This window comes from Diabrotica virgifera, chromosome 10, assembly GCF_917563875.1.
Source record: "Diabrotica virgifera virgifera chromosome 10, PGI_DIABVI_V3a".
In the NCBI taxonomy this organism is placed as follows: Eukaryota; Metazoa; Arthropoda; class Insecta; order Coleoptera; family Chrysomelidae; genus Diabrotica; species Diabrotica virgifera.
Window position 1 is genome coordinate 91,124,804 of NC_065452.1, and position 13,753 is coordinate 91,138,556.

At 37.4% G+C, this 13,753-nt stretch overlaps 1 protein-coding gene across 3 annotated transcripts in view; it reads right to left on the reverse strand.

Annotated features, from left to right (window-relative positions):
• The window catches only part of LOC114334477 (3-hydroxy-3-methylglutaryl-coenzyme A reductase), a 490,400-nt gene that overhangs the window by 306,461 nt on the left and 170,186 nt on the right, over positions 1-13,753 (reverse strand). The window contains exon 1 of one of the 3 annotated variants that reach the window (XM_050641420.1): positions 1,538-1,703. The exons of the other annotated variants lie outside the window; for them this stretch is intronic. Coding sequence (XP_050497377.1) covers positions 1,538-1,559 — 22 coding nt within the window. The 5' untranslated portion in view covers positions 1,560-1,703. Of the gene's footprint in view, positions 1-1,537; positions 1,704-13,753 lie in introns of those variants that run through there. 3 annotated transcript variants of the gene reach the window in all.

The window sequence follows — 13,753 nt, forward strand, 5'->3', positions numbered from 1 at the left end:
GGGTTAAAATCAGGTGATCTAGGTGGTCATGCATGTGGCCCTTTGCGTCCTATCCACCTATTTCCATAAGTTACATGAAGATGTTGACGAACAGCAACTGAGAAATGTGGTGATGCCCCATCGTGCATAAAGTACATACCTCGGGCGGCTACATTGGCAGGTAGATTGGGCAAACTATTTTGTAAAATATGATAAGTAATGCAAAAAAGTACAAACGGTGTAAGAAACACAAATAAATAATAACGATGGCGAACGAAAAGTCAAATTATGTACTCAAATAACGAAAATGTAAAATTATCATTTTTATACACATACATAGTATTAATACATGGTGAGAAGGTAGTGACGCAAAAAACGACAGGAAAAATATTTATTTTGTTTTTGTTTAATTTAGGTTTATTTTTTTATCTCCTTTTTGACAAACAAATATTGTACAGGATGATCTTTTAGTTTTATTCAAAACAACCTGTTCCTTTTAAAATTCTGGAAATTGGCTAAAAAGGTTGTATTATTTAAAACGTTACTTATAAATTAAATATTATTGTTCAAAAAAAATAATTTTTGTAATAAATTGATTTTCAATTCATAGTCAAATTTGATTTTTTTATAAAAAATTAAGTAATTGTGTGGGGAAAAACATAAATATGCCATTTTGATTGCCTAATTGTATAATTTGTAAAATTCTTATTAGAGTTTTCAAAAACCATATACAGGGTGAAATTTTTTTCTAAGACCAAAACGAACTAAAATTGGAATAAATCCTTTGTAAAAGGTATAAAATTTATTAAAATCCCTAAAGGGCTACATCAGAACAAAACGTTTTCGATTTTATTACAAAATATTATTTTATACTTACTTTTAGGTCTTACACTGATGATGATTTTGTAATAAAATCGAAAACGTTTTGTTCTGATGTAGCCCTTTAGGGATTTTAATAAATTTTATACCTTTTACAAAGGATTTATTCCAATTTTTGTGATTGATGGTATACAGCCAACTACAGGAAAACTTTTCTTTCCTTGTGGATTTTTTTAAAACGAACTAATTTTTTAAAGCCGGACCTGATTTTTTTCTAGTTTGAATAAATCAGTTGATTGGGTGGTAATAGTGTAACGATTGACCAAAATAAGAGACACATCGATCTTACTGTTCAAAAATTATGACGGATACAAATTTCTGTAGAAATTAACAACTCGCCCTGTATATTATTAAGCAATGGGAGCAGACACTTTATAATGGTCATTTGTTATTTCCCATAGAGGCCTGCATACGAGGTAGGAGTATGTACAGTTCCTCATGACTCAGCCTGTATAATAAATAATACTCAAAAACATTCGGATGCAATGGACTACAGAAAATGCTTAATTATGTACTCCAACCAGCTTTCAAATGTAGAAGTTTAAGAGGATGGACACACTAAAGTAATTGTGGCTATTACCATAGACAAAAAATCTAAAAAAAAATAAACGACTAATTTGAGTAGATCAGTAAAAGCGTTAATAATTAAAAAAAAATTAAGCATTAAGTAGAATATTACCTAAATTGATTTCTGACAGCATTGACTACACAAAACATCATGACACATTGTCATCGGCACTGTTTAGTTTAGTTTCTTATATCGTGTATCCGTATTTACACACACTTTCGTAGAAGAGCAATTCTTAAATATTTATTTTTACAGAATGCACGATATCATTTCTAGCAACTGGTGGAATATCCGTAATTGTTCATGCCTTTCTGCGTTTGTCAGATTAAAACCATTCTTTTTGGTAACATCTTACCTCAAATATTTACACAAGATATCTTGTGGTTGCATAAAGCTACAGGTGTAATACTTTTCTTTGGGGGAATTAAGGGAGAAGACGAACAACTTATACTATGATTTATTGTTTAAATAAAAAAAGTGGTTTTCTAATTATATGGTGGGGACTTAATGACTCAATATAGGAAGATATTGTTATTTTAATTCTTTTAAATATTTACCAAATTACATTATGTTAAATCATATCAGAAAATATAGTACTCGCTAAAATAAACAAGAAATATTATGCTTTAAAAATATTCGTGAGGTAAGGCGATGGACAAACCTGGTACCAAGCGAAAATCCAAAAGTCGACTGCAACGAAATAGCATTGGTTCATAAATATAAATACATATTAGGACAGGACATCCAAATTGCCAGGGACAATCAAACTGCTGAACTGCAGGGTAGAATCACCTTGGCAGGGGCCGTATAGGGAGCTCTATCAGACACCTTCAAGAGCAGCATGCCAAATTATCTAAAAAAAAAGACGTTTGACCAATGTCTGCTTCCAGTCATGATTTACGGTGCCGAAACACTATCGTTACTCCAGGCCACAGCAACCAAACTTAGAATGATCCAAAGAGGAATGGAGCGGTCACAACTTGGACTGACTCTCAGAAACTGGGTTAGAAAGGAGTAAATCTGAAGAAAGACAGGTGTCACAGATGTCATAGATAAAAGAGTATGGCTGAAGTGAAATTGGGCGGGCCATATGGCAAGAGGGAAACACTCATCCAGGCGAAAAGCCCGGAAGATTACAGAAAAATGGTGAGGATAGACTACAATGGATAGCCTTCCCACTAGAAGACGACTTAAAACCCAGAGTGGTTTTAAGAGGATTGTCCACAAATACCACCCAAAAGGCAATCCTAGAAGAGATGCAAGAACAACACCAGATAGTCTGTCACTCAGCAGTAAACATGATATCCAGAACCGGCCCCAAAAGAAAACTTCCGATGTGGAGGATGTGGCAAAGGCTAAGCGGATCTCTATTTGTGCCATATGAAGGTCGTGGTAGAGGACCTACGCAAAGCGATAGGACCAACGCAGTGTTTCAACTGCCAGGGTTACCAACATACCAAGAACGCGTGCCACAAGGACCCGAGGTGCGTGAAATGCGGCGAAGATCACACCACCAAGTAATGCAAATGACCAAGAGCAGAAAAGGCAACATGTGCAAACTGCAATGGAAGCCACCCCGCAAACTACAGAGGATGCCCAAGGTGCCCAACCTGGGGAAGACCACCACCACAGAGGCCACAACAACAGACCAACAGACGACAGTAGGCAACCGGGGTATCCTATGCCCAAGCCACGAAAGCCAAACAAACTCAGAACACCACAGCGATCCCCCAAGACCAAGACGACCTAGTCAGACTAGTAAGCAACATAGTGACTAAGGTAGTCCAAGAAGTGATCCAAGGCACCAGGCAGACACGGAACTAATGGAGGCAGATAGGGAATACTTGAGGATAGGCTCCTGGAATCCGGGCGGCATATCAACGAACCAAAACATCATTGACGAACTCGACAACAGATACGAGATGGACATCGTAGCAATACAGGAAACAAAGCTTACCAACAACTTCAACCTAAAGTTTCCTGGGTACGATGTACATAGCAACGACGTCACAAGAAGATCAGGGGGAACGGCCATCCTAGTTAAGAAGGGAATTAAACACACCAGATTCACAACTCCACGACTGGTAAACATGGAAGCAACTACAATAGAAGTGAAAATGAAGCAAGGCGAAGTCAGAATAATATCAGCCTACGTAAGACCGCAAGACCCATTAATGGACGATGACCTAGATGCGTTCCTGAACATAGCCGAAACATCGATAATAATAGGAGACCTAAATGCGAGATCCCCAAATTGGAACGATAGAGCTACGAACAGAAACGGACGACTACTAAAAAACTATTTAGAGAATAACGAAGACACACTGGCAATGGGCCCCGAAGAACCAACCCATTATTCAGGAAATGGACTCCCACCCACATAGACATCGTTGTTGCTAAATACCTAGGACTACAAGCAGAACTACTAACCCTAAACGAAGGAACATCAGACCACAACCCCATTCTACTGGAGCTAGGAACATGGGAAGAAACAAACCTATCGAAAAGAGTGAAAAAGAAAATAAAGTGGACAAATTATAAAAGATTAGTGAGTGAAGGAATAAATATAGTGCCAGGTATAAATAACCTACAACAAATAGAAGAAAAAGTCCTAGAGCTAGAAAACATAATCCAAGAAGCAATTAGAAACAGCACAACAAAAGAAGAAGTCGAGATCCACACGGGAAGGTTCAAAGACATATTACAAGAAGTACAAGACTTGATAAGGGAAAAAAACAGAGCGAAGCAAATAGCCAGAAGAACAAGAAATCGAGTAGACAAAACCTGGGCAAACAAATTAAACAGAGAGGTCAAAACGGCTCTTCGACAACACCGCAGCGAAAAATGGGATAACTACGTACAAGAGATGGAAGAACTAGACTCAAACATGAAAAATGTTTGGAAGCTCCAGAAAATAATAAGAAGCGATAGAAAACCCATCCCCCATTACATGGAGAAAACGGCATGGTATACACCATAGAAGAAAAAGCAGAGGTGATGAGGTCCACACTCGAAAGAGAATGCAGGTTAAACTACCATCCAGACGAGGACGTAGACTTCATGGAAGAAGTCGAAGAGCAAGAAGAAAGACCAGAGGATCCAGAAGATATCATCCCCCCAACATCACCGGAAGAAATAAATGAACACATAAAAAACAGTCACCGAAAAAAGCGCCTGGTCTAGACCAAATAACAAATAGAGCCCTAAAGTACTTGCCTATAAGAGCTATAGTGTATTTAACAAAGATAGTGAACGCGATACTGGGATTCAAAATATTCCCAAACAGATGGAAAGAGGCACATGTCATTATGATTCCAAAACCTGGCAAGAACCACATATTCCCGCAGAATTACAGGCCAATCAGCTTACTCCCAGCGATCAGCAAGATAGTTGAAAGAATTATTCTCAGCATACTGCAAGCGGAACCAAACAGATTAAAGATAATCCCAGAAGCTCAATTCGGATTCAGAGAAGAGCACTCCAGCGAGCTACAAGTACTTAGACTAACTGAGTACATAGCAGCTGGATTAAACGACAAGCAGTACACTGGAGCAGCATTCCTGGACGTAAGCAAAGCTTTCGACAGAGTATGGCATCATATACAAAATGCGAGGTTACGGGTACAGCGGGGCGATGACGAGGCTGATCTCTTCGTACTTGGACGGTCGGAGTTTCAGGGTTCGGATAGGACAAATCCTGTCCGAGCTCGGAAACCCGGAGGCTGGAGTGCCACAGGGAGCAGTCCTGTCACCACTACTGTACACAATATACACCGCAGACGTACCAAGAATACCGGTACCCTAATGAGTCTCTATGCCGATGACACAGCGATAGCGGCCAAACACAGAAGCGTAGATGTAGCAGTGACCAACCTGCAAACAGCCATCAACTCCGAAAAGACGCAAGAGGTGCTATATAAGAAAGGAAGACAACAGCCAGAAGAACAACTGACGGTGCAGAACAACCCCATCGAGTGGAAAGATGAAGTCAAATACCTGGAAGTCATCATGGACAAAGGATTAACCTTCCAAAAACATGTAGAAGCCACAGTCCAGAAGGCCAACATGGCAAGAACAACATTATGAGGACTCACAGGCAGGAAGAGTAAATTAAGATTAAAAACGAGGGTAAGGTTAATAAACAGCATCATATTACCGGTACTAGCATACGCATCTCTTGCATGGGGACAAGTATGCAAGACACACAAAAAGAAGATACAAGCGGTTCACAACAACAGCCTAAGAAAAGCAGCCAAAGTCCCAAAGTACGTCGCAGAAAGATTCCTGTTCAGAGAGCTACAACAGGTGAGAGTTAGAGAAATGATAACAGACAAGGCTAGGGTTAAATTCTCGGAGCTGGAGCACCACCCAAGTTCCATACTGCGGGAGATGCTAGGGTATGACGCTTTCCACCGATGGAAGCACAAACGTCCTAAACAGCAAATAGTGGAATAAAATAAAGAAAATAAAATAAATAAAGAGAGACACAAAGAATAAAATGAAAGTGAAAGTAAAGTGATAAAGAAGTAAAAATAAAAATAGTAGATAGTTCGTAGCTCGAAACACCAAGTGCCGAAGAAACACGTAACCCAAGCGTAGGTCCAATACCACGATCATAATAAAGTCAGCCTACAAAAAAATATATAAAAAAGGCGCAAGCCACCAAAAAAATATAAAAAACAAAAAAAAAACAAAAAAATACTTGAGCACCAAGCCATTGGACCGAGCCCAGTGGGGCTTGGTACAATGACTTGGGGCCCAAGCAAGCAAATTTTAGTTCGCGGATAAGTAATTAGAAGATAAAGGCATAGAGCGCTTCACGCTGGCCTAGTTTTGAATTCGATTACGGCACCACATTGGAATCTTATTACCCAGTGTTACCCTTATTGTGAAGAGCATTTGGCTACGATAGTTGTGCCCCTATCGCGCATCAGCGTGCTATAGGGGGAAAGGGATGGCCTGGAGCATTGGAGCGAGGTGGGGTGATCCCTGTTTTTACTCGGGTTAAAACACCTCCCAATGAATTGTTACACCCGAATGTACTTTTTCGATAGGGTGGACATCTCTCACAGGTCGGGTTAAATCAAATTGCTTGCTTGCTTGGTGCACGAAGCTCAAGACCGAGAGAACTGGAAGAAATTAAAAGAGGCCTATGTTCAACTTTGGATGCAGAAAGATGGATGATGAAGGTGATGAAGTGTATGACTGTAACGATTTTTTATGATAGCGTACTCGTTGCGCTATTTTCTTGAGACCATTGTTAGTGCATCTGCATATTTACTGCTCAAATACAGCTTCCTTAATCTTTAACAAAGGGTATGGCAATATTCTCTATTTAACGGTCTTGATTGACAGTAACTGTATTTCAGTCCTTGTCCTAAAAAAACAAGGACCAATAATCTAATGTTCACGTAGTGGTAACTCGTTCAAAGTGAAGTCTTCTTCTTCTTGTCTGGCCTCACAACTCGGGGTGAGTCTTAGTATCATCCACTATCGCCCTTCACCTTCTACGATCTTGTTCTTCCATTTCTCATTGTTGTACCTCGATTATACACAAATCTCCTTCGACATCATCCTTTCATCTTTTCCTGGGACGTCCTCTGCCATCTGATCTCTTAAAAAATATTGTTTTTATTACTCTGTTGTCCTCTGATCTTACCACTTGACCTCCCCATCTTTTCCGGTTAGCTTGTATATGTCTGATGAAGTTTTCACTACCACACAGACTCAATAATTTAGCATTACAACATATTCTCCAATTTCTAGTGATTTCGTCTCTTTGAGGCCGAATATCATTCCTTTAATGATGACCTAGTAGATGACTTTAAAATGATTCTGCAATAATTTTGAATTGAGTTCCTGGGACGACTTTATTGGAAGATAGTTCAGTCTATTACACGAAATCCACTTTAACTTGCTCGTCAGATAAAAAATCACAGCATGTGATTTGTCTTTCGATTTCCTAAGAGGAAATCAAAACGTGAAAATAAACTTTTATTTTAAATTATATTGTGGCTTATTTCTACTAAAAATAGTATATTGTATTAAGATGCCACAAGAAAATAGCTTTAAAATAACCACAAGATCTTTGAACATCTGTACTAACTGGTAGATATCCAGATATCCAACTTTCTATGGACTGAGGAAGCGACAACAGCTGCAGAAATGTGCCTGTATATTGCTGAGCTGCTTCAAAGAGTTTTTGTCCCCAAAAGAAAATTTTTATTTGTTTCTTATTACTTTGCTCTAATTCTTTATTTATTGTATATTTTCTTCAATATACTGTTTGAAATATATAGTTGTATTCTCAATTTATTGCTGCACCTTTGGTGAAGGTCACATTTATTTCTGGTCTAGCTAGAATCAACAGAAACTTTTACTGATGGTTACAGTTCCATTGGACTTTTTACCCACTTCAAGTTGTATTAAACAAATTTCATTATAGATTATTGTATAACTTTCTCGGGTCGACCCCAATTCCTCAACTGTCATCAACACGCCTAACTTCACGCGCAACTTTGATACGAGAATTATAAAAAAATGCATTGAAATCCAGATCCCGCAATTTTTTGAACATTGTAAAGTGAGTACAAAGACATACATAATTTTTTTTGTAGTTAAACCTTCTATTTACCGTGCACTTCTCGTTGAGTCGTACCGATACGGTAGAGTCGTTGATGAATCGGGCGGCGCCCAACTTTCTCTTCTTCTTCTTCTTCTTCTTCTTCTTCTTCTTCTTCTTCTTCTTCTTCTTCAGGTGTCATCTCCGCTACGGAGGCTGGCAATCATCATAGCCATTTTAATTTTTGAGGCAGTAGCTCTAAATAGTTGTTTTGAGCTGCATCCAAACCATTCTCGCAGGTTCTTCAGCCATGAAATTCGTCTTCTTCCGATGCTTCTTCTGCCATCTATCTTTCCTTGCATTATGAGTCGCAGAATGCCATACTTCTCGCCCCCATCACATGTCCGAGATACTGTAGCTTTCTTTCTTTAATTGTAAGTTCAACTTCCTTCTCTTTGCCTATCCTTCTTAGTACTTCGTTGTTCGTAACTCTATCTACCCAGGAAACCCTCATAATCTTCCATAGGTCCATATTTCAAAGGCGTTAAGTCGTCTCATTGTTTCTACATTTAACGTCCATGATTCCATTCCATAGTATAGTACACTGTATACGTAACATTTTGTTAGGCGTACTTTAAGAGCTAATGTTAAATCTTTGCTACATAGGATGCTCATTTTCATAAAATTAGAACGTGCTCTTTCGATTCTTTCTTTGATTTCTGCAGTGTAGTCATTATTTTCTATTGTAAGTGTTCCTAGGTAAGTGTACTTTTTACTCTTTCGATCTGCTGGCCCTCTACTATCAAGATTTCGTTAGTATTATGGTTGTTTTTACTAATTTTCATAAACTTCGTCTTTTTGATATTGAGAGAGAGAGAGTCCGTACTCCCTACTACACACCTTACTATTTTACTCATGAGTCTTTGCAGGTCTTGTAAATTATCGGCTATTATTACTGTATCATCTGCATATCTGATGTTGTTAACTAAGACTCCATTTACTCTTATGCCGACTGTTTACTTTCTCATCTGACAATAATTCTTCGTCCCGTAATTTGCGATTTGAAAATCTTAAAATTTTCTTCAGATGAGCATTCTGCTTCTTGATTATTACGTCTAGGTGGCACACCATCTCTAAATGGGTAAATTATCCTATTTAGCATATTAAACGTTTTCATATTCATCTTTTAGTTATTTTAATCATCATCAGTGATAAGTATTAACTCCTAGTTGAACTATCTCTAGTCTGTTTCAACGGTTGTTTCTGTTGCAAATTTTTCTAGCCAATCCTCTTCATATGCTCGTCTAAACTATCCCCCCAGCTTTTGCCTAAGAAAGAATGGGAAACAAAGAAATTAAAATACTCTGTTATGCAGACGACGCAATATTGATACCCCAAGATTAAGATAGTCTGCAAAGACTATTTCACAGATTTTATTATCACAGATTATTGTAACATAATCAAAAGAATTTAATATCATAATAATCATCTCAGACAACTAAAACAATAGTAATCAGCAAAGAACCAATCACATGTAAAATAAAAATTAATGGCATCAGTATTGAACTAGTAATGTAAATAAAATACCATGGAATTAAAAAAATAATCCCCACCTTTTTAGCACAGAGTAAATTCATCCCAAAACAGGGGTGTTTTATTTATTAACCGCCCTCTGCAGTGGAAGACGCCCTCTGCAGTGGTGAAAACAGCTAAAATGCTAAACAATTTTTTTGTGTAACACGAAAACTTCTTAACAATGAATAAAAAAATTATAACCATTAATGTAATAGTTTTTTCTTTACAAATATTTAAAAATTGTTTCTTTTCCTAATTTAGAAATTAAAAGAATCCTTAATAAATACTAAAATGCAGTTAGTAACTTACAAATTATTTATTTAGAAACGCCACTGGTATCGTAAAAAGCAGATGAATTGCTCCATTTTTTTATTAATATTACACAACAGGTTTTACAGTCAAACCCATTTTTTCGCGATGCATAAATTCTGCATGGAATAGCAGAGAAGTCTTTGTAGACCTACACTTCTAAATATAAATGGATTTTCTCGTAGTATATACAAACCGAAAAAAAAATGTGAGAAGTAACATTTGTTAATGGAATTATTCATGTCAAGCAAATATCCTTTTATTACATACTTCCGAAGGAACTACCACTGTTTCCATCTGAAATATAAATAAAAACGCCAAAGCAGACATAAAAAGAGTAAAAGAAGAAAAAATTCGCGAGTTCATATCCGCTCGACTAAATTGGCGAAAGTTGTCAATGAAAATTCCTGACATCGTCTGACACGACTGTTTTTTCAATTCTATATTTTCTGTGCTAAGAAATAAAGCAAATTATGAACAAACATTATTTATTACATACGTCTTTTTTATTTCTTTACCAAAGAAAACAAAATCCGTATTCTGCAGTGATCTCCGGACCATCAGCTTAATGAGCCATATTTTGAAGCGATTTCTAAAAATTTAACATCAAAGGCTATTATAAACTGTGCGAAGAAAAAATCAACTGTACACAGTTCGGTTTTCGGAATGCACTGGGTATGAGAGAGGCTCTCTTTCGCATAATATAAGTGCTATTTTAACGATGTAGAGACGTAAATTACGATATTTATGCATTTATCATTGATTACTATAAAGTGTTCGATACAGTAAAGCACGACAAGCTGATAAATCTATTAAGAAACATTGCAATAAACCCCTGTAATTTAAGAATTATTAGCAATCTTTACTGTAATCAAACAAACAGGAGAATGCGATGATACTAAAATCAAACGATGGGTCCGACAGGAATGTATACGTATACTATCACCATTGCATTGCTGTTCAATATATACTCTGAGGATATCTTTCAAGAAGCAGTAGGGGACGTTGAAGCCTGAATTAGAATTAACGGAGAATATATTAATAACATAAGATGCGCGGACGTATAACTTATGTTATTCATAGTATCAAGAACATCAAATGTATGATGTTCTCTAACAAGGAACAGCAATTTGGACGAATCAATGGTTAAATGGTCAACAAGTAGAAATAGTAAAAACATACACCTACCTTGGTACCAAAATTAATGAAAATTGGGACCATTCCCCAGATATCAAATGTAAGATAGAGAAAGCAAGATCTGTATTCCAAAAAATGGCTAAGCTATTCAAATGTCAATACTCACAAAAATCAGATTACTACGATGTTATATTATCTTTCCTATACTGTTATACGGAGTTGAGTCGTGTGGACTATCATAGAACCTGTAAGAAAATTGAAGCTTTGACCATGTTACTAATCAGGACGTCTTATTGGGAATACAAAAAGGAACAGAGATGTTAACCACAATAAAACCAGCCAAAATCGAATACTTCGGTCTCATCATGAGGAACAGCGAAAAATGTGGATTGCTGTAACTAATTTTACAGGGAGAAGTAGAAGGAAAACGGGAACCAGGAAGTCGAAGGATTTCCTAGCTGAAAAATCTACGTACGTAGTTCAACACAACAATCACAAATCTTTAGCAGTAGCAAAGTAGTAGTAGCAGTAGTAGCAGTGAGCAAAGTACAAATTGCCATGATGACTATCAACATCCGAATCGAAGAATCACTACAAGAAGAAGACATCATTTTTGGACCGTTACAATTTTAGAATAAGCTAAAATACGATAAGAAGAAGACTTACCAGAAATTACTTGCGCTCTAGAAGGGCACTCACTGGTCCAGTATTGACCAGAGAGCATAGAAGGGAAATATTGGATTTAGCTCATGAACATGTTGCTGAGAATAATGAAGATTAGGTCAGAATATTATTCACCGATGAATCCAAATATTATTTTTCTGATAACAGACGAAATAGAGTATAAAGAAGACCTGGGGAATGCTACGTACAGTGCAGCATTGGGTAGCTGTACAATAAGATGGCGGCTTAGAATGGTGTAAAGAGGAATTAATTTGGAAGTTCGTTCGGTGCTAGCTCGAATCGATAGAGGCTTACAGCATAATAGTATATCAAATACATTTTAGAAGAATATGTCTTGTCATTGGCATCATTTATTGGGAAGAATTCCATGCTTATTCATAATAATGCCAGACCACACACTGCAAGAATTGTACAGCGATATCATGAGCAGGTTGGAATCAATGCCATGGCCTGCGCTAAATTCCGACCTCAACCCAATAGAACATGTTTGGGAGATCGTAGGGAGATGAATACGACAACTACCTAAGGCTGTGGTTTCCAATAAATGCCGTAGGTTGTGTACGGCGTAATGCCGTAGGAAAATTGTTCATTTTCGTTACTTTTAATTAACTTGGAGGGACAAAAACTATCTTACAACCAAAATTAGATACAAAAGAGTAATTCTAAAACAAATTCAAAGTACGGGGTGAATTGTAATGACCACCGACTTAGCCGGTGTATCCAGTGGATACACCGATATGGATATTGAAGAATCCCAATTTGAATTCCGTAGAGGCGTAGGTACCCGAGCTCTCTTTGCATTCAACGTACTAATCCAAAGATGTTTGGATGTGAACCAGAATATGTACATACGTCTGTTTCATGGATTACAACAAGGCTTTCGATAAAGTCCGCCACAAACAGCTAATGAACGCCCTCAAAGCAAAACAATTACAATACAATGACCTTCGAATTATAACAAATCTATATTATAAACAGCACAGCAAGCACACATACGCATTACTGAACACACATCATAAGAGTTCGAAATTAAAAGAGGAGTGCGACAGGGGTGTGTATTGTCACCACTACTATTCAATGCATACTCTGAAGAAATTATGAAAAGAGCTCTTGAGGGAGAAACAAAAGGAATAGAGGTAAATGGAACGCCAATTAACACCATTAGATATGCGGACGATACTATTATAATAGCAGACAACCTTAGAGACCTCCAAAAGCTAATGAACAAGATAGTTGAGTATGGAGAAGAATATGGATTGTCCATAAACATCAAGAAAAGTAAATTTATGAGGATATCAAAAACCCAAAATAATGATGAAAGTCTGACAATTAAAGGTAAAACTTTAGAACAAGTTGAAAACTACAACTATCTTGGCACAATAATTAATCACACAAACGATTACTCCAAAGAAATCAAAGTTCGAATAGAGAAAGCAAGAACAAACTTCAATAAAATGAGAAAGGTACTTTATGCAAGAGAACTGAAATTAGACTTAAGAGTTATATTTTGGCAAGGTGTTATATTTTCTCGACCCGGCTTTACTGGATAGAAGCACTGACACTTAACGCGTCGACCACTAAAAAGTTGGAAGCATTAGAACTGTGGGTGTATAAAAGAATCCTGAAGATATCATGGACCGAGCATATAACAAACAACGAAGTCATGAGAAGAGTCAACAATAGACTGGAAATATTGGAAACCATCAAGACACGACAGCTGCAGTAGGTACTTGGGACATGTTATGCGTCATGAGAGATACAACATACTTCAATTGATTATACAGGGGAAACTCCATTGCAAGAGATGTGTAGGAAGGAGAAGAATCTCATGGTTGCGTAACTTGAGGGAATGGTACGGATGCACATTAACCGAACTATTCAGAGCAGCAGTATCTAAGATCAGAATAGCCATGATGATTGCCAACCTCCGTTGCGGAGATTGCACGTGAAGAAGAAGATCCAGTGGTCGCCGTAGGCCGCGTACAACGTGTATTGGAGACCACCGCCTTACCCACCAAACAAATTAAATCAACTGTTTTTGTAATTGTCCACCTAATTGGA